The 25,674-nt window shown below is 54.5% G+C and overlaps 1 protein-coding gene across 2 annotated transcripts in view; it reads left to right on the top strand.

Moving 5' to 3' along the window:
- Window positions 1-25,674, top strand: part of COL22A1 (collagen type XXII alpha 1 chain) — a 236,379-nt gene that overhangs the window by 73,387 nt on the left and 137,318 nt on the right. For both annotated transcript variants that reach the window (XM_045078159.1, XM_004743602.3), the window contains exons 12-16: window positions 1,501-1,539; window positions 15,993-16,046; window positions 17,060-17,113; window positions 18,127-18,180; window positions 20,026-20,070. In XM_045078159.1, the coding sequence (XP_044934094.1) occupies window positions 1,501-1,539; window positions 15,993-16,046; window positions 17,060-17,113; window positions 18,127-18,180; window positions 20,026-20,070 (246 nt within the window). The remainder of the gene's footprint in view (window positions 1-1,500; window positions 1,540-15,992; window positions 16,047-17,059; window positions 17,114-18,126; window positions 18,181-20,025; window positions 20,071-25,674) is intronic.

The following is a 25,674-nucleotide window of genomic DNA, read 5'->3' as shown; positions in this document are numbered from 1 at the left end:
CTCGGTGAACTCTCACACAGACCGAGCCATTCTGAGAAAGATTGCAGCCCAAGCGCCAAAAGACAAAGAAACGTGAAAGCAACAGGAGGGAAAAACGAGCCAACGTGGACCGAGAAAGGCCAGGAAGATCCTTCGGCGACTGACGGTAGTGGGGGGAAGGAAGCGTCAGTGAAGTAGGATGACAGGCTCAAAAGCATCATCATGACCGTGTTCGAGGAGGCACGTAACAAGCAGGCGTAGTACCGGCACGAGCGTGGAGAAGAGGGACCGGAACCAGGCCGGGAGGGGCGTGTCTGTAAATCCCGGAGGTAGTATAACTCTGAGGAGCTGAGGTGTGTGTGGGAAACCCGAGACTGACCTCGACCAAAGTCGTTCAAAAGTATACAGTAGAAGTGCCATTAAGAGATTAAAATGTAGCACTAGAAAACACTTAGTGCAAATAAATAAATAAATAAATGCCGTGAAGGAGGGATGAGGAACAGCGAGACAGGAGGCAGAAATGGAAAGCTAGAGGGCCTCCAGGAAACCAGCTCTGTCGGGGATCATGCTGTATATTCAGGCCAGGCTCTGTCCTGCCTCCAGGAGACACACTTCAGATTCAAAGATGCCAACAGGTCGAAAGTAAAAGGATGGGAAATACCTATCCTGAAAATAGAAAGCCAAATAATTGGGAGTGACTCCGCTGTTATCAGACAAAGTAGACTCTAAAACCCAACGTCAGCGGAAACGAAGAGTTTGTCTTACGATCAGTGTCAGTCTTTCAGAAATCGGGAAGAGTTATAAACACCGGTGCACCTCGCAAGTGTCCAAAATACGTGAAGCAGAAGAGACAGAATTGAAGAGAGGGATGGTAAGTCAGTCATGACGAGAGGCCCGAGCGCTCGCTCTCGTGATGGGACGAGCCTCCAGGACGGTGCAGAAACTGGGGCGTCACTGCTACAGAAGGACGCTGCTGCTTTGGGTAACTGTCTGGCTGTCCTAAAAAGGCTAAATGGAATTATCAGGTGACTCGGCAGTCCACTTCTTAGATACATATCTAAAAGAAACGAAGACAATATCTCTTGCAAACCCTGGACTCAAGTGTTCAGAGCAGCATTATTCATAATAACCAGAAAGTGGAAAAACCTAAGTGCTCATGGCATGGTGGACGGATAAACGGGATGTGTGTTATATTCACACGGTGGCGTGTGGTATTACATTGTACAAAGTATTACATTGTATCCTTAAGTAGCGAATGATACCGTAGGTGGATGATATTTTAGTAAAGCTCATAAGGGGAAAAATACAAGTCCCATAATATTGAATTGTTGGAAAAATTAAATGGGGTAATAGGCATGAGAATGAACACTCAGTAAGGAAGGGTTATCCTCTCTTTTGGAAGCTCCTTCCAGGAGCTGATGAGAAAGCATCCGACCCTTTCAGACCCCAGGGTACTACTGCCGTGTGACGTCATGCATGATGTTCTGTCGTAAACCCGTGCCCTCTCCTTTCATTTTCTAGGGAAGAGGGCCTTTTGTCCGAGGAGAGAAGGGTGAAAAGGTAAGTATTTCCCTTTTATCACTTCTCTGGGGGCTGTGCCGCCGGCCAGGGAGCAGGGTGGGGGCTGGCGCCGAGCTGGGGAGTGGTGCTTCCTGGGAGAATCCAAGTGGAGAAAAGAGGTTTCCTGGGTGGAGCGAGGCGCCTCAGGGCAGGTGCTCTCTTGACTGGGGCAGTTGAAGCAGGTGCAGTGGGCACCGCGGCCTGGCAGGGGTGAGCAGGAATGAGCACAACTGGAGGGCAATGCTTGTTTGGGCTGTGGGTGCTTGGCAGTGCTTGGAGCAGAGGGTACTCGCTGGGGCTCATGGGGCCCGGATGCGGGGTTGCAGAAGGATCTAAGGACCGGCACGCAGGATGTTAGAGACCAGAACGCGCTCAGCCTCGTGTGCAGTTTGGGAAGATGCTGAAGGTTCTGTGTGTGGTCAGACATGGTGGGAACATTTGAGTGTGCCGAGCCAGACAGGTGTGAGGGGGAGAGACCAGAAGCATTTGAGGACTTGCCAGGAGATTTGCAGAGGGGAGATGATCAGGAGCAGGAGGAGGCGGACAGAGCCGTGGAGGAAACAGGAGGCAGGCCCGCTTATACGTGTTCTCCCCAAATACAAATATTGTACCTTCTTTTACCTTCATCAGAAGGAGGACAAGCCAACAGATCCTAGGACATGGGGCTTCCTTCCAAGGAGGAAAGCTTTCTTAAGTGCTTAGTCTGTGAGGAGAAATAAAAACGAAGGTGTCACTAAAATGCTGTTTTTCATTCCCACTAACAATTAAAAATGTACTTTGCGTGTCCGGGGAGAGACAGCCCCAGGACTCTTGGGCATCTGCACTAGGATCTCGTCAGAATGCAGTGCTGGTGGACCCTGGTGGCTTCTCCACCCCTCGCATGGGGCTGGCTGTATGAGCTGGTGCCACTCTGTTCCATTACCATGGAAACGGCTTTCCCGTGGCCAGCCCCTTCTCTCTCTGCAGGTCCCCTCTCACAGTGTACTTTCACTCCAGAGATTTGCTCCACAGAGCTAAAGCAAATCTGTACAGACATGACTACCCTGGGTTTCACTCCATGTCATCCAGAAGTCAGACTGGAAGCAGCCATGTGCTGTGGAGTGGGCAGGTGGCCCAAGTGCGTTCTCGTGCAACTAAATGATACAGCGGCTCTCAGGGAGGCAAAAACCACATTTAGACGAATAATGAATGATGTAGGGAATGAAAATAATGGTTAATTTTTAAAGCACATGGAAAAATATCTATATAGTATGACCCCAGTTGTGTGTGTGTGTGTGTGTACACACAAGCGAGAGACAGAAAGGGATTGATTCTGGAGGTGGAGCCCCTTTGTTAGGCCAGATGGCCGTGTTGAGGGTATGTATTTTCTTCCCTACTTCTCTGTGTCTTCACTGATTCTATGGTGAACTTCTCTTTTATCCCTACTGGAAGCCCAGATGTGCACACACATGCACACACACACACACACACACACGCAGATTAACTCCTACACGAGGATACACAGCAGTCTGAGAGTCTGTGGGAGGCTCACACGGCACAGTGTGACATTGTCATCAGTTTTCCAAGCTGCGTCTGCTGACTCCTCAGATGGGGCTGCTGGTGGCCACCATCCACGGTTCCCATGTGGCTTAAAAGCATGACACCTAGAGGCTAGATGCTCAAGTTTAGCAACTACCTTTATCTAGTGTTGCTGGCTTGCTGGGTCCCCATGGGCCTGGAGCACAGGTTTTAGCAGGACCCCCAGATGTTTCTGTCAGGATTGGGGCTGTCCTTGAAGTCAGAGTGCTGGGTCTGGGTGATGCTTGCTGGCTGGACTGCTGTGTGTCTCCTGGACCAGCATGTCCTCTGATGGCTGAGCTGTCCTCCTGCGTGGGTGTCCGGCAGGAAGAGGCAGGAACAGCAGGTGCATCTCAGCCTTGTCGGTTCTGGTGTAGCTCAGAATGGGCAGCCGTATTTCCCTGGTGGCTGCCAGCCTCTCCCTAGGGCCCACATCCCTGCCGGCAGGCCCACAGTCGGGACCTGCTGGGTCACAGTGGCAGCCGGGGAGGCCCCATCACATCCTCGGGGCCAGCAGGACAGAGGGACAGCGGGGCAGACTCTCGCACTTCTGGCTCTGTCCTTGGTTGACATTCTCTTGCATCTGAACATTTTTAGCAAAGTCGGAGTCTAGATTCTGCCGCCTATTAGCTGTGTGATGCGGGGTGAGTCACCTCCCTCTCTGGGCCTCTGCTTCCTCATCTGTAAAAACGAGGGGGTGGGACGAGATGATGCATAAAGGCCCTTGCAGGCGGCGGCTCTGCGACTTGGTGATCAGCCCAGCCCAGCCGGAGCCCTTGGAGCTCTCTTCATGACTTGGAGTCTCTTGTTCCCTCCAACCCTTGGGGAGGAGGTGAGGCTGGAGGGGGACTGATAAAGTCCACAGGGCAGAGAAGGCCACGGGTGACTAATGCACTTGTACAGGGCCCAAAAAACTGGCTTCTCCACTTGAATATTCTCTCCAGAGCAATTACATTGTGAGGGGATCAGAGGGACTAGAGCCTGGTGGGCCTAGGAATTGTATTTCTCTGATTGTCGTTGTGTGTCTTGTGTTTCTGGTGTGTAATGAACCACTGTGATGATGTGTGCTGCCCTCCATGAGGGCTGACATGCCCTGTACTTTATGTCTCATGATGAAGCCAGCACTTTACGGGGCAGTGACTTATGCCCATTTCACAGATAGGGAGGACAAAGCTTGAAGGTCAAGTGACCAGCCCAAGGTCACAAGCTAGTTGGATGATGGGAAGCACAAACTCTGGTTATTACTCAAGGAAGGGAGGCTGCAGGGCTGATTGAAGCCCCCCTTCCCCAGCAGCTGAGGAAACTGGCCCTCAGAGAAGGTCAGTGACTGGCCGAAGGTCACACAGCTGAAGATTGACTAGAACTCTTGGCCTCCTGACTCTCCTCGGCTCCCCCAGCAGATGCCCAAGACCATTGTGTGCTGCTGCCAGGTTTCTGGGCTGCTTCTGCCCCTTGTCTTGGAAGCTAACCTCCTCTCTCTCTTCACTGTGGGGTCCTCGGGCCCATCTCCCCCGGTGTTTAAATAAATATGGAATCAGACTAAGGCAAGGGGGGCAGCTTTTTAGGGGATGCTGCTCACAGCCGAGGCACTGGGGCCGTAGAAGCAGAGGAAGGGAGGTTGGACGTCCCAAGCCTCCGGGAGGCGGCTGGCCTTACGTATGAGGTTGCCAGATGAGCGGATGGATGAGTGGGTGTCGGCCGTCTGCCATCCAAGGCTGAGGGCCAGCTCGACCCAGGAGAGGTCACCGATGGCCGTGGGGCAGACCCAGCTTCGGAATCTGGCTCCACCTCGTGTTAACCTCTTGTCTGTCCCTGGGCGACTCTGAGCCTCAGTTTCCTTTTCTGTAAAAGGGGGAAGGGGACAGTTGATGGTTCTACCCCGTAAGGTCGGAGGGGGGTTAAAGGAGAGAAGGTGCGTGAGGGGTTTCACGCAGGGCCCGGCACAGGGAGCACGCTCGCTGGTGACGCTCTGTTTCTGTTACACCCATACTTCTCATTTCCTTTGCAGCTGGCTTGGTGGTGGCGATGAGGGTGTGTACCCATGGTCCAGGGCGGGTAGGGACCATTTCTGGTGGAGTCAGAGGGAGCAGGGAGGGGTCCCGACCTCTGTGCCTCTGCCCTTGGTTCTCCCCTGCAGAGAAGACTGACCAGCATACTGAGATGCAGGCATAGGGGTTCCTTTGGGTGCACGCTGCTCCGGTGCGGATGCTATGGAGATGAAGGCCGTAGCATTAGGTGGATCATGAACCCCACAGGCAGAAAAAGATTTAGAAACAACAGAAAGAAGTCCAAAATGTGAGTTTCCGGTGAGCTTCCTCTTGGTGCATTCCGAAGGTCCTTCTGCTCTGGGGACCAATGCCTCCAGGAAGGAAGCCTGGAGCCTGGGGGTTTGGTCCCGTTCCTGGGCCCACAGCGCCCTCTGGTGTCTGCGAGCCTGCACCTCTGCGCAGCTTTCTCTCGGCTGGGCTTGTCCTCTTCTCCTCCCAGATTTAGCATCTGGGACGCCTCGGTTTTGTGCTCAAATACAGAAGCTGATGTGAGGAGCTGGGCAGACACGGTTCGGGTCGCAGCTCTGCGGTGGCTGGTGTCTCTCTGAGGGTCTCAGCTTGTCATATGGGAACATGGATGCCGAGGGCTGAACGTAGATTACAAGAGGTTGATCGCAAAGCACCTGGCTTCGTCCCTGGCACTTGATCAGCGTGTGTAAAAATCTGTCCCTTGCATTTCTTATCCTTTTGCTGCTAGAGGATATTGCTAAAATCCATGCAAGAGGGACATATGTTTCTGTAATAGATAGCATTCAAGTACTCAGTACGTGAGAGCGGGTGGTGGGTTCGCAGAGCTTTAAAGCTTTAAAACCCAGCCTGGGCCCCCATCCAGAGGCTCATTCACAAGTTCTGGGGAGGAGGTGTGCTCGAATGCAGTCATGCCGTCCAGAGTGTGGTCCTTCTTACTGGTCCCTAAACCAGCCAGGGTGTGGTCTCCATCCCCCACGCTGCTAGGCACACTAGGACCCCGCCTGGGCCTCAGAAGATGGAGGAGTGGAGGAGGGTCCCATCCGCAGAGCCCACTGAGGGTGCCCTAGGAGCTCACTGTTCTACTGCAGGAGGTGTTGAGAAATGAAACAACAAAAAGTGTCTAGGAAAGTATCCTGAGCATAATTTATATGAAGGGAGAAATAGAAGCAGAAACAAAATTACCACGAGCTGATTCTGTTTTTTATAAGAACACTTGACAACTGCAACAGCAAGGAAAAATGGGAACAACCTAATGGAACATCGCATTACAGCAACCAGATGGGCACGAGTGGAAATTTGGAACACCTTGCAACAGGGAGCTAGGCGTGCAATGGAATGCAAATGAGATACAGCATATAGGAAGCCCTGTGTGCTCATGCATCAAAGGGCGCGTGCGCAGGGCAAACCACATTCTAGGGTAGCGGGATTTGGGGTGTTTCATAGGTCTTGTTAATTACTCTTCCCAGTTTTACAACATCTGTGAACATTTGACCGAAGACTAAGTCTTAATCTTAATATAATGAAAATCATTTTAAGCATAAGATCTCCACAGATGTTTATGCGGGAAGTCCCAAAGCGGTGTGATTTTGGAGGAAAGTGCTCGGTCTGCCAGCACAGGAGCCTCCGAGCACAGGGTGACAGGATGGCCGGTGGGTCCAGAAGGCAGAACATGGCAGTAGCTGAGGGTCGGGCTTTGGACTCCTGGTGTGGCCCCACTCCTGTGGCATAACCTGGTGGGTAAGGAGGGTTCTCCACAGTTATTGGTGCCTCAGTTTCCTCGACTGTGCATGGAAGATGCTAGAACAAACCATGAGCTCCCCTCAGGCAATTGTGAGGTTCAGTGAGGGTGTCTAGGAGAGAACTTTGTGGCCACCTGCTAAATAATGAGTTGGGCAAACATTAGCAAGAATCAAGTGCCAGGCATCCGGGCATGGTTCTGTGAGCACGGTGACCAGTTCAAGCATGTTATCCAAGTTAACTCAAACCAAACAAATTCAGTATTTTTGCTTCAAAGCCCAGAGACAGATGTTCTTTCCTCTGGGCCCACAGCTGTGAAAAGGGAACCTTGACACCCCTGCCGCCATCTTGCTGCGGTGCAGTGAGCCAGTTGGAGCCAGGTGAGGTGATGTTCAGAGGGCAGGCCTATTTAAATGGATCCTTGTAAGTGATATTGCTGAATGATCATGCCCGCAGCCTCTCCAGCTGCTCAGATACACGATACGGCGCATTGCCTGCCACCGTTGTCCTCTTTATGAGCAGCAGCTGGTGTTAATATTACAAGGAGAGGGGGGCTGGGGTAGGGGAGGGGCCTCAGGCAGGTCTGGTCTAGACCAGGATGGTGAGGTGGGGCAGGGCGCCATTTCCCCGGAATGGAGCACAGTACGGGACAGCTCAGGGAGAGAACTCCCCAGCCCCTCATCAGCCCAGATTATGCCCTATAGCTAGCAAGGGCAGCTGAGACCCACAGGAGAAGAAATTGGGGCAGAGTATCCTGTAAAGCCATGCTTGGGTCAGCAACTCAGCACTCAGCATTTGGTCGAAGCAAAGAAACTCAAAAACAACTACCACCAGAAAGTCCCTCCTTAAGCATTTCCACCAAAATCCATATGGCAATAAATAAAAGTTCATATGGATTTTGTGCTCAGATTTCACGGTGTGGTGCACCAGAAAAAATACGCAAGTGAGTGTCAGGAACTGAGCTGAATTTTATTGGGCTGGCTGGCGTGGTAGCAGACAGAGCTTTAGTTCCACACAGCATCAGTTCCTTGTCTTTTAAGGCTTTCTTCAATCCCTGCCTGGATCATAAACCTGACAGAACCAAAGTGGCAAAGGAGGAATCTGAGTCCAACAAGTAGTCCAGATGCTGCCTTCTAGAAACTTCAGCTGAATGCCCTGAAGAGGGTACCAGAGCCTTGAGCAGCAAGCCGGAGTGTCCTCAAGTCCTCTTGTAGGAGAGTTTTCATGGGGTGGGTCATCACAAAATTGAAGATGCCACGTGGAAAGCTGAGGGGAGAGTCCAAGACCATCAGCTGTTGGGAAGCCAGGTTCCCAATGGTTAGCAGAGGCAGCCTAGTCCCCAGGTCTGAGAAGAGCAGCAGGTTCTGCACACATACCCTCAAGGACAAAGCAGGCTCCTCCACATCGCCGTGGACCCTGAAGCATCCAGCCTCTCAGGAAAGGCAGCTGGCATGAGGGACATTGGGGGCCCACCTGCCACAAAGTCCCTAACAGCTGTGGGGCAGGGGCCTGGAATCCCTCAGTTCCAAGGAAATGTTCTTCTGGCTTACACTCACCATCCTGTTGGAAACGTGCAGGCGTGCATGAGTTTGTGATTGTCAAGTGCTGCTCTTGTGACAAATTCCCTGTTGACCACTGCTCAGCACCACGTGTTACGTGGCACATGGAATCCACATGTTTGGAGTACACGTCACACCTGCTGCTGTGAGGAGGCCCCCAAGAGACCCTTCCTCTGCCTGTCTCCTTCCAGTTCTGGATTCGTGTTTCCCGGGCCTTCTCTCGGTATTTCTCCCCCGAGACTGGTCTCCTCCTTATCCATCTACGGTTGCCCTCTGCCTCTTGAAATACCAGGGATGCTTCTGACCCAGGAACCTTTGAGCTCTTGTGCACAGAGCCAGACAGTCCCAGGAGCACCTTCTCATTCATTCCTTCCAGTGAGGGTAGGTGGAAGGTGGCATTCCCTGCATTTCTTGGATAAGCCACTGAGACTTGGAAAACACACACGTTGAAGTTTTTCCCTGTAAGAAGTTGTATGGGAAGAGGACAACATAGTTTATAATAGCTCTGGCTTGTTAGAAATCCTAACAGCTACCCATTTAGGGGAAGGCAAGGTTCCTGGGGGCTGGGGAGGGACAGCAAAATGAGGGACGTGAGCCCTGATGTTTGATTAATGCAACCTGTTTGCACCTGTAGGCAAAAGTGGGGTACCCAGAAGATGAAGAAGAGCCCCCAGGAAAAAGTCGCTCTGACCGCTGCACAGCTGGCAGGGCAGGGCTGATAAGAGCTTAAAGTGACATTCCCATTCAAGCCCAGTCTGAGTTCACCAAGGACCCTCTCTGTGAGGTGGTCACAATAGTGCCTGGGACCCCACTGCAGGGGACAGTCAGACCAGCTCTCACAATGGCCACTCTGATGTCAACATGGCAGACACATTGTGGCTGTCTCCAAGGCAAAAGGCTGTCTCCTTCCCCCCTGAGCTAGTTCTTTCTTGGGTGTCTTTCCAGAGCAGGCTTTATTTGAAACTGTGAGATGAGATTTCATGGCATGTCTATAGAATGGATTGCAGAATTGGTGGGGCAAGGAGAGAGGGCCCTGCCAAATAGGGATTTTCTTCTTGGTGCCTCTTTCCCAGACCGGGGCCCAAGAAAGGTCTCCAGAAGCCACAAGATGCTTCTACATATCAGGGGTTTCTCGTATAAGAGAAAAGTACAGCACAGCACGGCAAGGGGCAGTGGGTACACATTTATGTCTCTGATCCTTTCTGAGAGAATGAGATGGAGACATTAGCAGTCAGGGCCATGCAGAATTCAGTGGCCAACCTGTGACAATTTTATATGGAACGATGTGGGGACGTGGTCTCAGAGTAGAAAGAATCATAGCAGATCTTACTGATCTTACTTACTGAGCTGTTGCCATGTACCAGGCTGTGTACTTTGGCATCAGCCTCCTGGAGACCATTAGGGAGTCTGGGGCAGGCCCGCAGCAAGAGTGACCCACTCCAATCCACTGCATGGCCAATGCCGGCTCTCTGCCCTTTCCTGAAATCAGTGCTGGGAAGCCTTGATCCTCCAAAATCATGTCCCTGGTGGGAATCAACTTATGTCATGACTGCATTGTAGAGCTTCTGAGCCATAAAATATAAATTATATGTGTTTGTACGTGTGAAACTTCTCTAAGATATATTTACACCATTGCCTCTAGCTCTGGTCCCTTTCCCTTTGCTCACGCCGGGTGTAATCAGCAGCCCCATCTCCTATTCTTAGCCTGTGCGTTAATGTGCATTATTCATGGTTATCGAGTTGGATAACTGTGGTTGAAGGCCTTCTATTTTTATAATAATTAAAGGGTTTCGTGGAAAATAAGTTTAGCTGCTTTTGTGCCCTCAAGTAGCCTTGTGGGGTTGGGGGCTAAGGGCTGAGAGAATCATGGCGCTGTAGACCCTGTCCGTGGTGCTGAAGGGCACTTGGGGAAGTTCGGGGTTCACAGGATCTCACAACCCCAGGAAGAGCTGGGATAGGAAAGTCTGTACCTTTCCCCACCTCTGTCTGACACTCGGGCACTTGCCAAGCCTAGTGGATCAGTCACAGGACCAAGGGCTTTGTCCAGGAGGAGGAGAGTAGTTGTGGGAAGGGCAGACACTGGCCGCTGGACAGTGGGACGGGCGGGGAGGGGAGGCTGAGGGTGTGGACCCTGGACACAGATTGGTGGCTTCAGACTGCGCTTGGCCACATGCCAGCTGTGTATCATTGCAGTTCCTCGACCCTTTAGCCCTTATTTTATTCGCCTATAAATTGGCGATTGTACTGCTATTCATCTCAGACGGTTGCTGTAAGGATAAAATGAGCTAATGAAAATAAATGACTTATATTTGTAAAAAGTGCTCGTAAATGTTAAGTATAATTATTATTATGCCAACAGAGTGTTGCATTTTTTTAAACACCAGATGACGTCTTCTGCATCCTGGGCATCGGTGAAGTCTTATTCCCAGGGCCAGCCGACAGCTGCAAGATGTCAGGGCTCCCACCTCCCACGGAGGGGGTGCCTCTGTAGCTCTGCAAGCCTCATGAAGCCTGGAGAGTTATTGGAAAATGTGCTCCAGGTGGACTGATTACAGTATGGGCTGTCCTTTCCTTTCCTTGGTTCACGTAGAATAATTTGTAGAGCATCTGAGAACATTAACAGTACCTGGTGTTTATAAAGACCATGGTCTGCCAGGATTTGTGCACCTGCTATGTAGTTTGGAGGTAAATACTGCTGCCCTCATTTTACAAGCATATTAACTATGTGACCAAGAGCCAAGTGAGATGCTCTCTCCATGTGGCCCAGCCAGAAGCTGTGCTCATGTTTTCTGACCCCACGGCCAGCATTTATCAGTGCTGAGCCATGGTTCCCAGACATGACAGCATCTGAATCATGGGGAGGGCTTATTAGGCCAGCTTGCTGGGTCCCACCCCCAGAGCATCTGGTTCTGTGGGGCTGGGAGAGGGGCAGAGAGTCTGCCTTCCTAACAAGACCCAGGAGATGCTGATGCTGATGCTGCTGGTCCAGAAGCCACACTTTGGGGACCGCTGCCCAGAGGAGCCCTCTGACCCCACATGCAGGACCTCCTCTGTCTCTTCCAGGTGAACTGAGAGGGATACTAACATGTGCCTCTAGGGAAGAAGCCATCTCTTTGTCAACATTTAGAAAAAATCCTGATAGCTGATTAACCAAAAGAACAGGAGAAATATTTGTTTTCCCTTAAATCTGTATTTTGCCCAGTGAGGTCACCCCATAATTCCCAGAGCTCGGGTTCTTAAAGTGGGCATGGGCGTAGAGCTGCTGCCTCGTGTTACCCTCCTGGGGGCTCCCAGGGAGACCGCAGAGTCAGTGTGTATGGGGGGCGGGGTGGGGAGGAGCAGGCAGAGAGGTTTGCCTTGACGTGGCATCAACACCCTGAGTTGGAGCTGGGGGAGGCCCCTCTTCCCCGAGCCCTGGTCATCTTCTATAACGGGTTTCATACACATTATCTATTGTCATCCTCTTGATCTGAGTGACTGCCTTTTTACAAGCGAAGAGTGGAGTTTTGGAGAGTTTACCCAAAATAACTGTTCCCGATGCTTGTTCGAGTTTCCGTGTATACGCAGCATTTCCCCAGGCATGGTCTCCAGGCATCTTACTGACCCCCCGGGGCCAGAGGTACCATTCTTCTCATGTTGCCTTTTCCACAGGTGAAGGAGCTGAGACCCGGGAGGAAGGTCGCTTGTTCTGCATGGCTAACCCTGGCAGAGGCTCCCTGACAGTCCCGACCCCCCCGCCCCCACGTCTACCTCCCTGGCCTTCCCTTGTCTTTCTTCTTCCTTCTTCCCTCCACTTCCCTCCTTTTGTTGTACTTTACGAGGATCCTTCTCTATTTCTCTTCGCTCGCTGTGCCGGACTTCACCAGCTCCGGGAGCAACACCACACCCCTCCTTTCTGTGACCCACTGCACAATGTGCTCCTCCTTCCCTGCACTAGACCAACAACTGGCTTCTTGATTGTGTCCACACCCTTCTTCCCATCTGAAATCAGGATGGGTCTCTATCAACTGAGGCTCAGAGAGGGCGGGTGGGTTTCCTGAGGGGACAGAGTGTGCAGTTCTGGGCTGTAACTCCCCCTTTGCAAAGCTGCAGCAGACAGTGGATGGGGAGCCCCTCCCCCACCACCGAGGGGATTTTGGAAGGTGCATCATAGGATGTGGTGGTGTTCCGGGAGGCCACGCTGAGGGGACACAAAAACATGAAACATTTGGGTCAGGTTGACAATTTTCATAAGAACGGGAACCCGCCTAAACAATGCCTGGATCTCATGAGGATTTGCAAGTGGAAATTTTCAGGATCTATTTTGTAGTGCTGGCTTGGTTAGCTTAACCATGTAAAGTAAGATTGAACTTGATGCTCTCCTCTTAGAGGAAATACGTGCCTCGGAAGAGGCCTCTGGTCAGTTTCTTAGGCTACAGAGCAAGGGTAGGTAGCACACCCATCACCAAGCAGAAGCAACTGCTGGTCCCATGACTCCAGTCCTCAGACCGGTTTGCCAAGCTGCCTGTGTCCTCGGGAAGCCCAGACCCTGCTGGATTTGTGGTCCCTATTTACAGAGGGAGATGGAGTATTAGAGCATTTCACGAACGAGGCCACAGCCATTAGTATTAAGTGATGGGGGGTTTGAAGCCACAGTTGGCTAGCTTTTGAAGGCACTGTTCTACTACAACACCTGTCCCTGAGGGGTTCATACCTGCAAGGCTAACTTTAAAGGATGAGTACCTCCCTGCTGTCTCCCTTCGGGGCCCACATGGCTCAGGAAGGGTTTGAAGCCCTTGTGGGTCCTGTGCCGAGCAGGCACTGGTGACAGGGAGGTGGGTGCTGGAGCCCTGAGGCCCCACCTCTTGGAACTCCTATCCTGTGAATGAGACAGATCCATCTAGACATGTGTCGGGCATCTATTAGGAAGTGCCCACAAGGCTGGAACCTGACAATTGGGCAAAGGGAAGGTTCCGGAACTCTCTGGAGTTCCCTTTGGCATTGTCTTGGTCTCCTCCCTGGCCCCATTTATTAGATGGTCCTGGGAGCGCCAATGTCCTGCTGCCCTCCCCCATTTATTCCTGAGGCAGGAGCCCATCAAGATACCCCTTCCCCTGCCTTCAGCAGCAGCAGCCAGAAGACAGACTGGCCTTTCAAGGACCCACCATCTTAACTGGGTAACCACCACGTAGGGGGAGCTCTGCTCCAGGTCCCTCAATAGGTCTGGTTGTGGAGGGAAGCTCCATCAAGGGCATGTCCTCAGTCTCTTCTTGCGTATCCCTCTTTTTGAGAAGTCTTGAATTTAGCCCTAGAGTTGCACAGAAGCAAGAGCTAAGAAGGCTGGGGTCCCTGCCACCTGCAGATGCTCACACCATTGGCTCAGATCGGCGCAGGATGGGGCAGGGGATTAAACATGGGTCTTGGAGACAGACAGGGCACCTGGGGAGCTGAGCCCTGCCCTATTCCTGACCAGCAGAACCCTGGCCTGATGCAGGGTGCTGCCTCTGGGAAGGCTGTTGAAAGAGCTCTGCTGCTTTCCCAGGACGAGAGGCTATGAGGGGAGGAACGGGGTCCCTGGAGAAGGGGAGGGGTGGCTGGGCTGGGCTGGGCTGGGTTGGGCTGGGTGTGCAAGCTCTTTGTTGCTTCAACCTTCCCACTCCCGGCCGTGGCAGCAGCTGCACGGGCTCGGGCGTCCAGCCCTCTGTGCCCGAGTGCTGCAGGCAGAGTGAGGATAAGGACACAGCCCGCAGGACTGGGTCACCCAGGGAACCGGGCGTTCAAACACTGCTAAGAGGCAGATTCTGGGGCCCCGCGTGGGTCTTCCAAGCAGAGACCCTGAAAGGTTGGATGCAGGATGGAATCTGTGCACTTACACCTGATAAACCATGAAGTTAATCTTGTCTCTTGTTGAAGCGTCCTGGGACGAGTCAGAGGCGCTGCCGGAAGGAACGTGCTGCTCAGAGCGGCCTTGTCAGGGTCACTTGATCTGATCTGTGCGGTTATTAACATCAGTGCAATATCGCTGCTCATTCTGCCACTCTTAGTGCTAAAGAGACAAGGCCGATGGGTGTTTGGGCAGTTCTCAGGAACTCAGAAGTCACTTCTGCCTGTCCTGCGTGCTCGCTTCATCTCTGGGTCCTTGAATTACAGAACAGCACTGGGGGGGCAGGGGCAGGGCAGGGATTCACCCCCGCTGTGTGTTTGTGTAGATGGTGGCTGGGACATCGCCTGTTGGGGCAGCCCTTCCCTCGAGGATGCTGCTGGTGGTTCGACCCCCAGCAGGCACCTGACTCCCACTGGTGCAGAGGAAACCCCGGGCCCTTGGCGTTGAACAACCCTTCCTCTTGTGGATCATCATCACCCTGCTGGCTGCCCCATGTCTCCAACCGAGGACAGCCACAGGTCCCTGAAGCCCGACGAGGAGGTCTCATCCCTCCCCACACTGCCTCTGAGTACCGGGCTTGCCCGCTGGGGAAGGTCTCCTCTTTCCTCCTCTTAGTCTGTAAATAACCCTCCTTTCCAGCACTTTCAAAGCCCCTCCAGGGGCAGCCTGGTCTCCTCGGCACAGGTGTAACCAGGACTTGGTTTTGCCTGTGACGAGGTGCAGAAAAGCCTGCGTGTGCAGGAGCCACGGCAGCCGCTCACATGGTCTGTGCATATGGACACGCACAAGTCCTTGTTTATAGGTGACACCTGGAAATGTCCAAGGCACGACATGCCTTCGAGAAAATGACGAGACCCATCTTAGGGGTTATGTGAGGACTGCCTAAGGTGGTAGAAGCCAAAGACCTGATTCAGCTCGCAGTGTTTGCTTAATATCACTTACCGATTCATCAGTCCGCACAAGTGTTTGAATGTCCAATAACCTCATTTCACAGACGAGAGAGCCCGGAAAGAGACATTGACTTGCTCAGTGTCCCACAGAAAATTGTCGGCGTGGGGAGGCTGGGCTGAAGGTCTTGGTGGAATCCTTTGATTTGAATCGTATGGTGTTGGAGCCGGACAGGAGCTTGGAGACCCCAGAGTCCCTGTGTTTAGATGGCCCTCGTGCACTCGCCAGGGTGATGGTGGGAGCAGCCTGGCCCAGTCCCCTTCCTCCCCAGAATTGCCCCATGAGTGTGCCCATCACAGGCTTCTGAGTGTGAGCCACTGGAATGGAGGGTGCACCAGCTTAAGAAATCCTTCTAGACCCCTGCTCTAGCCCAGTGGTGCTCAGCCAGGGGCGAGTTTGCCTCGGCAGACATGTGGCTGTATCTGAAGATGTGTTTGATTGTCACCACTAGGGAGTGTTACTGGCCTGTAGGGGTGGATGTGCCTGGAGTGCCCAGGACACCCCCTCCAACAAAGGGGCATCCGGCCCAGGGTCCATCAGGCCCAGGTTGAGAAGTTGGTGCTTTGGGGGTGTGACACTGATCCCCAAGCAAGGAAGGACCACAGTGTGAGTCGGGGGAGGGGGCATGGGGCTGACAGGTGCATATGGACCCCTGCAGGTCTTGTTAAAACGTAGACCCTGACCAATGTCGTAGGTCTCTAGTGAAGCCTGAAAATCTGCATTTCTTGTGCTCTTCTCACTGTGCTGACTGGTGGTCTCTCTCTGTCCTAGGGTTCCCTGGGCCTGCCTGGTCCCCCTGGGAGAGACGGCAGCAAAGGCATGCGGGTACGTCTGCTCCCTCCGCCCTCTCCACAGGCAGCCTCTGGTCAGAGCCCATGTCCTTGAGGGGGCGGCCTCTGCTGGGGCGTGAGCTGGGCTTCGTGTATGCTGGGACACTTTGAGGTCCCCAGAAGTCAGTGTAATCATTTTACCGACACCAGCTGCAGTGGTGGCCACAGGCTCTGCCTGGTGTGCTTGGACGCGAGTTTCTCCCTCAGGTGACAAGGAGTTCTGCTTGGGAGGTCTTGCTGTCCCAGCGCTCAGGCCTGGAATGAAGTCCCAGCCCAAAGCGGGGGACTCGCCCAGGTCCCTAGTTCATAGCTGTGGCGACCCAAGCAGCACCTCATCTCCTGCATGGGGCCCCCAGCCTCCCTCTTATCTGTTCCCTGACTCCCCCTCCCCACTCCCTGACTCTGAGTTGGAACGCGCTCCAGAAACCCAGACCAAAAGTGGTCAACTTGGGCAGGCCAGTCTACTCCAGGGCAAAGGGGTCCTCCTCACCAGAACCCAAAGGAAAGTCGGTTCTAGGTGTTCCCTTGGTGATGTCCAGCATGTGTGAGCAGGTTTCAGAGCGGGAGCCTTGAACATGAGCCCCTCCTATGTCTGTGGCCTTTAACGCTCCTGGACAGGAGGCCTGGGGTGGAGAGCAGGAGAGAAAGGGGGGCTCCATACTCCGCAGACCGCTCTCGACCCCTCCGGATGGCCAGGCTCCTCCGTGAGAATTCCTGCCTTGTCTCTCCAGTCACTCTGCTTTCTCCACTGCTGTGTCTGAGTCTGGTTCTGTTGGCCTCGAGCAGCAGGTGCGAGGGGCTGAGCTGTGCTCCTTGCATTGAAGACCAGCCCCTAGGCTCATGGGACATCTCTCAAGGGCAGCCTGGGTCTCCTTTCCCTGGTGGTTACCTTGTGTCTGGGATGGGTTTTGAGCTCCCGACACAGATGCCCCCGAGGCTTTGGGCTGCCCCGCTGTACCTGGGCCTGTGTTGCCCTGGGCTCTGACCAGCCCTGTGTTGTGTTTGCAGGGGGAGCCAGGAGAGCCGGGAGAGCCGGGGCTGCCTGGCGAGGTGGGCATGCGGGTAAGTGGCACTTTCCCCCGATATCCCCAGGGGATAAGTCTTGGTGCAAAACCAACTGCTTTAGGTGTAGAGGCGACATGCATGACTTCACTCCTCACCCGTCCCATATAACCACATGCATGCTTCCGTGTATATGTCATGACATAGGTGACTTTTCCTGAATTCTTACGGAAAGGGAATCACACCAAACTCTGCTGTTTATCTTTTTCCTTTAATGACAGATGAGCTCCATCTTTCCAAACTATTCTCCTAATCGATGTCTTTCTTTCCATGACATGGGTGCATCGTAACCTATGTAACCTTTTCCCTATTATGGCCCTAAATGTTGTCTCTAATTTCACTTTTCTCTAAAATCAGTACAGCAGTAAATGCACGCAGGGTGTGTGCATGCGCGCGCGCGCATGTGTGTGTGTGTGTGCGTGCGTGCACAAGCACTTACTCTTGCATACTGCTGTTTGTTTCAATAGAACAGAGCACCAACATTGGGATACTTTTGACTAAGGAAATGCACCTTCTAATGTTAATAGATTTTAAGAAACATCTCCCAGTCAGCTGCTTCAAATCTGTAGCAGTTGAAGGCGCGGGCAGCAGGGGAGTGTCAGGGCTCTGCAGACCTCTTGGGGTCTTGTCAGGACTTGCCCAGGCCCTGCTGGCCGTCGGGCAGAGTGTGAATGAGGAGAGGCAGGAATCACGCAGCTTGCCCAGAAACTCGGCCCCCGTCCTGGCAGGATCGTGGGAAGACCACGGGGCACAGGGCAGCTGGAAATGGAAACTGTTGCACTGGCCTCCTCACAGCTCAGAGGCAACACACTCTGACTGCTCCTTGAAGTTGAGCAGACTGGGGTGGGGGTGAGAATCATGGTGACTCCTACTCTCCGAGGCAGGGGGTGGCATGACCTCTAAGTGGAGGAGGGACAGCGTGGGGCAGGCAGAAGCAGGCATCTCTGGGTATTGCCGCCGCCCCTGCCTCTCCTCCTCTTGCCCACACCTCTCTTGTGAACACTGTTCCGCAGGGATTCCAAGGACCACCTGGACTCCCTGGGCCTCCTGGACACGTTGGAGCTCCTGTAAGTAAAGGCCTTGGGAAGGGGTCCTGTTCCCTTCTGCAGGGATTGGGACCCAGACCCCTGACACATCCCACCTCCTGTGTCTGTACACGGAGAACCCACTGCCTGGCAATGGCAGTGAAGGGTTGGTGTCTCTTCCTCGACCAGGAATGCTGAAATGTTATGGCACTTGGGAACCTCCTGGAGATCAAGTTTAAATGCACATTCCCAGGACCCCGTTCCCAGACAGTGATGCAGCAGCTTTGGCTGAAGTCCGGGAATCTGCATTTTTATCCGGCAGCCCAGATGTTTCTGAGACTTGCCCTAAAGAAGCCACTTTCACCAGCCTGTCCAGGCCACCAGTCCAGAAGGCCGTGGTGTCTGTTAATTCCCAGCCCCTAGAACAGTGCCAGACCCAGGAGGAAGGTTCAGTCACCACATGCCCCTTGAAGTAAGTGACGAACAGACATGTGCAAGGAGCGAAGTGGCTTCTTGGAAGTCCAACCCTATTTTTGGTTCTCATTAAGAGCTTTGAGATTATCTCCAAACGAAAGGAGGAGTATAAAAGGTCATTTTCAAGCAAGGCAGGCTGCATAACCTTGGGGGGCATTTAACACCTGCGATCTGTGTGTGTCTGGCCAAAATACTTGGATGGAATTAAAACAGCAAGGATGTCCAGCTCCCGCCAGGGGCGGGGTGGTCCCCAGAGCCTCTTCCCTCTGGGATAGTGGCCTGTGGTTCTGGCCCTGTGCCTGTTCTGTGGGGACAAGGATGTAGGTATTATTTCTGGAATCAGTAAGTGGGCTTGGGCAGGCTCCGTCCTCTTCAGCATACTCTGCCCAGAATGTCCAAGAGTCCTTTCTCCAGGACAGGAGAGGAGAGAGGGGGAGCTCCTGTAGCAACGCAGGACACATTCAGGCCCCTCCAGCAGCGTGGTGCCTCGAGCTGTTGACCTGGCCCTAGAGCCTGCCCGGGAGCCTTTGAGGGGTCGCGCACGGGTGCTGGTGGCCCCGGAATTTCGCTCCGTACCCCGCACGTGGCAAAGGGCAGGTGCGTTCGTGTGCGGCTCCGCTCCTGCACACCAGGCTGGGGCAGAACCCAGCAGGCACCACGTCTGCAAGATCCTTGTGCCATAACCAATGACGGGTGCCGTCATTCACTGACCATTTGCTCACCCAGCCAACAGCCATAAACCTCAAGCGGCACATTCCAGATTGTGGGGACGCGATACTGCAGGGACTAAGGCACCGCCCTCGGGGCTCCCGTTCTCCTGGGGGGAGGCAGAGAACGTGTCACACGGGGCTGAGTGCTGGGGGGACAGTAAAGCGTGGTCAAGGGGAGAGTGGCTGTGGGCAGGGTCGGGGGTGGTGGCTGCATTTAGATCCTGTGGTCAGAGAAGCCCACACCTCGGCGGGAACTTGAACAGCTCGGCTCACAGAGCGGAGGGAGCTCTGAGGAAGGTGGAGTGGAGGCAGGACAGGTCAGGAGCCCCCTCCCCAGAGGAGGGGGAGGAATGGGGCTAGAGGCACCCAGATATCACGATCTGGACTTCACCATCACGAAGGGATGGCAGGTTCTGGGTGGCCGGGGGCACTGATTCCAAAGCCACATTCCCACCGTTGGCCAGGCAAGCTGAGGGGCCAGGGTGTGGTCAAGCCTCGCCAGGAGGACCCAGGGAATCCCGGCCGGGAGGCCAGCCCTGGGAGCTCACCTCGCACCCCAGGCCTGAGAGGGGAGCACGGGCTGCTGTGCGAGTCCCAGTGCCAGGTCGCCGCCGCATTCCCGGGCAGGCTGTCCGCGGACCCTCGGACTTCCGGAACAGAGAAGCTGACCGAGCCGCATCCCTGCTCTTCCCTCTCCTTTCAGGGTCTCCAAGGAGAGCGGGGAGAAAAGGGAGCCGGAGGAGAAAAGGTATTTACATCGGCCTCAGCCCGTCACCGCAGCTTTCCGTGCCGGGGGTTGGGGGGGGGGGCGGGACTGCGCTGTGCTCGCCTGGGGTGCCCGAGAGTGCACGTAGGATGCCCGTGCGGTTGCGATGGTGCGTGTGCATATGGCGCATGATGCATATGGCGCGTGTGCACGAGGACCGGTGCAGATGGGGCGCGTGCTTCCCACCTAATGTAAGCATGCGGTGGGAAGGTGTGGGCTCAGCTCCTGTGGGCATCTTAGCCCCTCACAGAGTTTGGGGTTTCCAGGCCAGGGGATGGGGAGGTGGGTATTGACAGAGCCCCGCTGAGACTCCGAAAGTCCCGATTGCTGCCATGGGCTCCCCTCTTCCTTGGCGTGTTCTATGACTTCTCTGCTCCTCAGTTACCCTCTTAAACCAAACAGAGGGTGCGTGGTGACAGCTGGGGTGGGGACCCAGGTTTGGCCTCGTTCACCAGGCGCTGGGAACCGACCCACACTGAGACTCTCAGGCACAGAGTGCCCCAGGGACTGGCGTGCTTGAGGAGGACTAGGGGTCACCGTCCCTTCGTAATGTACGCCAGCCGACCACAAGGGGACCCTCCGACCAGACCCCTCCATGTGAGCTCCTGTGGTCGACGGCTCAGGGTGCAGCTGGGGAGGAGGTGGTGTTTGGAGTCTCCTCCCGTCCTGTCCTCAGCGGTGTATGTTCTTTTCATCTCACAAGAAGCCTTCAAATTATTACTTTAATTTTATATCAATATATTTGGAAAATAGTAAACACTAGCCTGTACTTCCGCCATCCCGATGGAACTATGAGAACACGTTAGCCTGTTTTATGAAGGACTTGTTCTAGATCTGATTTCATTTTACACAGATACCCATGATCGTTTCGGCTTTGCAGCCCATCCTGCCTGATGTCCCCATGTGTGGTATGTCTGCCTGGTGCTGCGGTAGAGTCTTTATGGCTCACGACTCATTTTAAGCATCTGCACACCGTTCCGGTGCATGAACAGACCGTGATTTATGGGTTCTGCCCCCTGTTATCGATCTCTTCGGGTTGTTCCCAGTTTTTCAGGATTAAGAATAATGCTTGGGTGAATATTTTTAAACTGACCGCTATATTTATTTATTTAGTTTTCAAATTTAGGCTTATTTCCTTAGGTGGCTTTCCTGGCAGTGAGGGTACCAGGGCAAGAATGGGAACCCGTGCATGGCTCTGGGAGCGCTCTGCCACGTTGCTTTCCAAGAGATTCTTCAGAATCAAGGGAGGCAGGGGCTAGCGTGGTTTCCCACCTCAGGCTCCAAAGCATGAATTCTTTTGGCAGATTGAATTTTGATTGTTGTAATTCAAAACGTGAAATCGCTTACCCCGTGGTCCTTGGGGTTTGCATCTCTTGGTTCTTTTGAGGAAGAACATGTTCCCGCACGTTGGTTTACCAGATCTTCTTTCTGCGGCTTTCTGTCTCTTTCTTTACATTGTGGGGACCTGAAGGTGGTATTTGGAATAACTCGGGATTCGGGCCCCGGGTGACATGGCTTAATGGGAAGTAGGGGTACTAGCTCCAGAAGAACAACAAGAGGAGAGGGAGCTCAGGCATCCAATGCATGGTGAGCTCAGCATAGATTCTGGACAAGAGCCCGGGCGGGTGGAGTTCTGTCTTGGCTGTCACCTGTGGGCACAGAGACACAGACCTGTGCTCTGACTTGGGGTTCCAAACAGGCCTCCCCCTAGCGTCTCCCTCGTGCTCCTCCTGGGGCAGGTCCTGCACTCACGCCATGTTTATCTCTGGGTCCCCACTCCCTGGGGGGAGGGCACCTGCCACCAAGCACCTGGCCAGTCTTGCTCTGCGGGCACGTTGGTGTGGCACTGGTCATCGGTGCGGAGTGATGCAGGAACCAGAATTGATCTCAGGGTACACAAGGCTTCACAAGCAGATGGATGAACTTGGTCATCTTTGGAGAACGTGCGGGGCGGATTTGGAAGGTGCATTTTAGCACTCAGGCTCAGGTGATGCCGCAGGAAGGGATGGGGAACAGGATGCTTCATGTACGTCATGTCAGCCAGGAGATGCCACAGACGAAGGCGCTGGGGCCCACAGCAGGAGCATAACCCCGTCCGAAAGATGCTTTTCCGAGCTTCCTGGCTGCAGCAGCTCCAGCCGCGCTCCCGGGGACCCAGGGTTTCAGTGAAGGCTGCGGCACAGAACTGAGGGCTCTTTGCATGTCTCACGAGAACCAGCTCTGCCACTTACGGGCTGGGAGAGCCGCGGACTGATGGAGAGCCTTTGCTCCTCCGCAGAGTGGAAATACGCACATGTCTTCCCCAAAGCTGGTGGGAAGTTTGGGCAAGATAACAGAAGCAGCGTGTCCAGCACGTAACCAACATTTGCACACATGCTTCCTTTCCCCACCTGCATTTCGGGGGAACGTCAGTCTGTACATACCCAGGACTTTGTTCTTGCCAAACCTCGGCTTGGACGCAACTGCTTTCTCCCCAGGCAGCACCAGCTCGCTTTTGCAGCCAGCTGTTGGGAGTCCTGTATTAAGACTTTTGTCCAGCCAAGAAATGGTGCATTTCTACCAAAATCCTAAATGATCCAATCTGGAAATGACTACAGAGAAGCCTGGGGAGCTCTCCTTATTTTCAGATGGGAAAACCAAGCCCAGGGGCTTTTTCCTGATGCCACGTGGCCAGTTATACAGACAGCAGGTGCTGAAAACACGTCATTCGCAGCGTGGGCTGTCCCCTCCGTGGCATACCAGGCCTGAAGGGTTACGGGAAATCTGGGGCAGGGGAAGTTCCCTTGAACTCTCTGCAGAATGGCCACAGCCCCACCCCTGCAGCCTCCAGGTGAGGCCCAGGAGAGGGCTTTCAGCCCGTTTCCTCGCTGGCCTGTCTCTCCAGGCTGCCCCAGGTGGCTCATCACGGTGGAAGAAGCCCTCCATGGTGGCTCTGGAGTCAGCCTGCCTGTGCCTGACTCCAGCCCTCGGCTCTGCAAACGGTGTTCCCTTTGGAGAGTTATTTAACGTCAAGGCTGAGAGTAACTGTATTATTACATAAGGCTGCCAGGAGCCTGCACTGCGTTAGTATTTATAAAATGGGTAGAAAGTGCCGGGCGACATTTGCTGCATGCGGAGGGTGAGGAGCGAGAGGGTCAGAGACAGAGAGAGGGAGAGTGCGGGACCGTGAGCCTGGGCGGGGACAGTGGGGGAGTGGGAGCCTGGGCGCTGCTAGCTCACCCCGGGTGTGACCGACTTCCAGGCTCACTCTCCGGGCAGCCCTGCGCAGAGCTCGTCTCTTCCCTGCACCCTCCCTTCCCGTCTGTCAAGACGCCCAGACTACACGCATCCTCCCTTAGGCTCCTTTCCAGTTCTTACATCCGATGGGTACTTAAAACAGTTTATTTTCTCGCAGGCCTCTCGGATTTCTTCCCTCAGCAAGAAGGAAGTTTCCATCTCCCTTTGAGACAGGCCCATTGGTCACCTGGCCTTGCCCAGCTTGGAGCCAGGCCACAGAGAGCCAGTGCGCTTGCCTCACGGAGCCTGCCTCCTGACGGCGGCATGGTGGGGTGCTGTGTGCCTACTGGGGACAGCCCTCACGGGAAGCTCTTGCAGAAGGCATCTGTGCAGGCACAGAAGGTGTGGGGCCCTGCAGGCCTGCAGGCATCCTGGCGATTGAGGGGCAGGAGAGCTGAGTAGTTTGTGCAGGACCATGAGCTCGGGACAGTGGGCAGAGGGTCAGTCAGAAAGACAGGTGCCCACTCGCACACCGTGGAGCCACAAGGGGGTTGCAGTGGGTCCCCTGCTCTCTGGAAAGCTGGGCTCCCAGGACATATTTGGGGAGATGTGATGCTCATACTCCCAGGCCCTGGGGTTCCTGTCCCGGCTAGAGGACAGAGGAGCCCAGATGCAGCGACCCCAGGAAGCTGGTAAGGGCACCGATTTGGATTCAGAGGAAACAGGTTTGCACCCTGGCTCTGTGTCTCCTAGCTCTGGGTGCTCACAGGAGCTCACATCCTGTCTGGTAGCCCCTGACTCAGACAGGGGGTCTCCACACGTCCCAGTCCATTGTGAAGGCAAGACAGAGCCTGGACCCTGAGAGGACCTCCTGAAATACTAACAAGGCAGAGTGGGACTTTCCGAGTATCTGAAGCCATGACCCGCCCTGGGGGACACTGGCCCCCGTCTCCACGGTAGGAAAGCCATCAGGGAGACATTCCCCCCAACCCGCTGCCTCCTGGGACAGGAAGATTTACCCACCAGGTCTCACTGTGACAGGTGTTTGGTGAACCCCTCACGGGGTGCCAGGGGCACTGAGACAAGTTTCCTCTTTCACATGGTGAAGGCTTACGTGGCAAGGGCTCACCAGACCCACGCCACACAGCCCTCCCACACTAACCTGCACACCACCACCACCCACACCCAGAGAGGTCCAGGCACCCCGGCAGCCTCTGTGCCACCTCCTTGAGGGCCCTCTGCTTTCATGGGGCGCGCGCTCCCCCTGGTGTCGGACGCCCAGAACTGCAGCAGGAAGAGGCAGGGCTGGGGTGCCCAGAGCTTCCCAGGAGGGAGTGATTCCATGAATGTGAACCGTCCTCTCTTGAGTCTGGGGTCCAGGATGACCCACTTAATCTCACAGAATGGGCAGGACCGCCAAACGAGACAGAGCTGGCCTCTGCCCCCGGACCTGCAGGGGCTCAGGACAAGGGCGGGTTCGCCTTGCCTTCCCGCGCACGCACGCCTGCCTGTCAATTAAGGACGGCGAGGTTTTAGGGCTCTTGGAATTCCAGCATCTTTCTTCTGTTTCCGCTTTTCCCTATTTCAACCCAGGGAGGAAACTGAGCCTCGGAGCGGGGTAGACTCTGTAGGCAGCAGCCCGCGTTGGCGGAAAATGGAATCAGGACTCTGGTCCCTGAACTCTGGCTCGTCCCTCTCCTCCCTCCCGCCCCCTGCTCACATCACACCCCTTCCTGGCCCGCGTAGACCCTCTGTTTTGCTTCACCAGCTTAGAACCTGATCCCTTCCCTGGGCCACACCTGGCTGTAAGCATTTGGCACATATTAGCTCATCCAATGCCCACAGCAGCTGTAAGAGGGAGCTGCCATCTTTGTGGACTGGAAACTGAGGGACAGAGATGTTGAGTGACCGGTGCAAGGTCACACAGCGTAGGAGTGGGAGAGCCAGTCTTTGAGTCCGAGTTGGGGGGTTGGCTGTTGGCTGTGGCGGCCCGTACCTCTGCACCGCCTCCCACCCCGCCGCCCCACAGGGCCCCAGCTGCCGCTGTCTGCCGGGAGCCACGCAGGTGGTCAGATGTCCGCACCCTGTCCTCTGTCGTGCTCATGTGGTCAGTGCGGGGGAGCGAGATCAACAGACAACAGCACAACAAGGCTCAGTGCCAGGCTTTTTGGGGGGACCTACTCCTTCCTGCTCTGCCTTGGACCCCCTTCTTCCCTTATGCTTCAACCCACCTCATGCCCCACGTGGACATCCGTAGACACTTCAGTGAGAGACCTTGCTCTGTAGACGTCTGTCTCCTGTGTGTCTGCCTGTCTCTGCTCTCCTCAGCTTCTTTCTCCTTCACCCACCCTGTGCTGGGGATTCTCTGCC

This window comes from Mustela putorius, unplaced genomic scaffold (assembly GCF_011764305.1).
Source record: "Mustela putorius furo isolate JIRA1106 unplaced genomic scaffold, ASM1176430v1.1 tig00000228_pilon_pilon_pilon, whole genome shotgun sequence".
NCBI lineage: Eukaryota > Metazoa > Chordata > Mammalia > Carnivora > Mustelidae > Mustela > Mustela putorius.
Note: the sequence above shows the minus strand (reverse complement) of the source record. Positions and strands in the feature narration are given on the sequence as shown.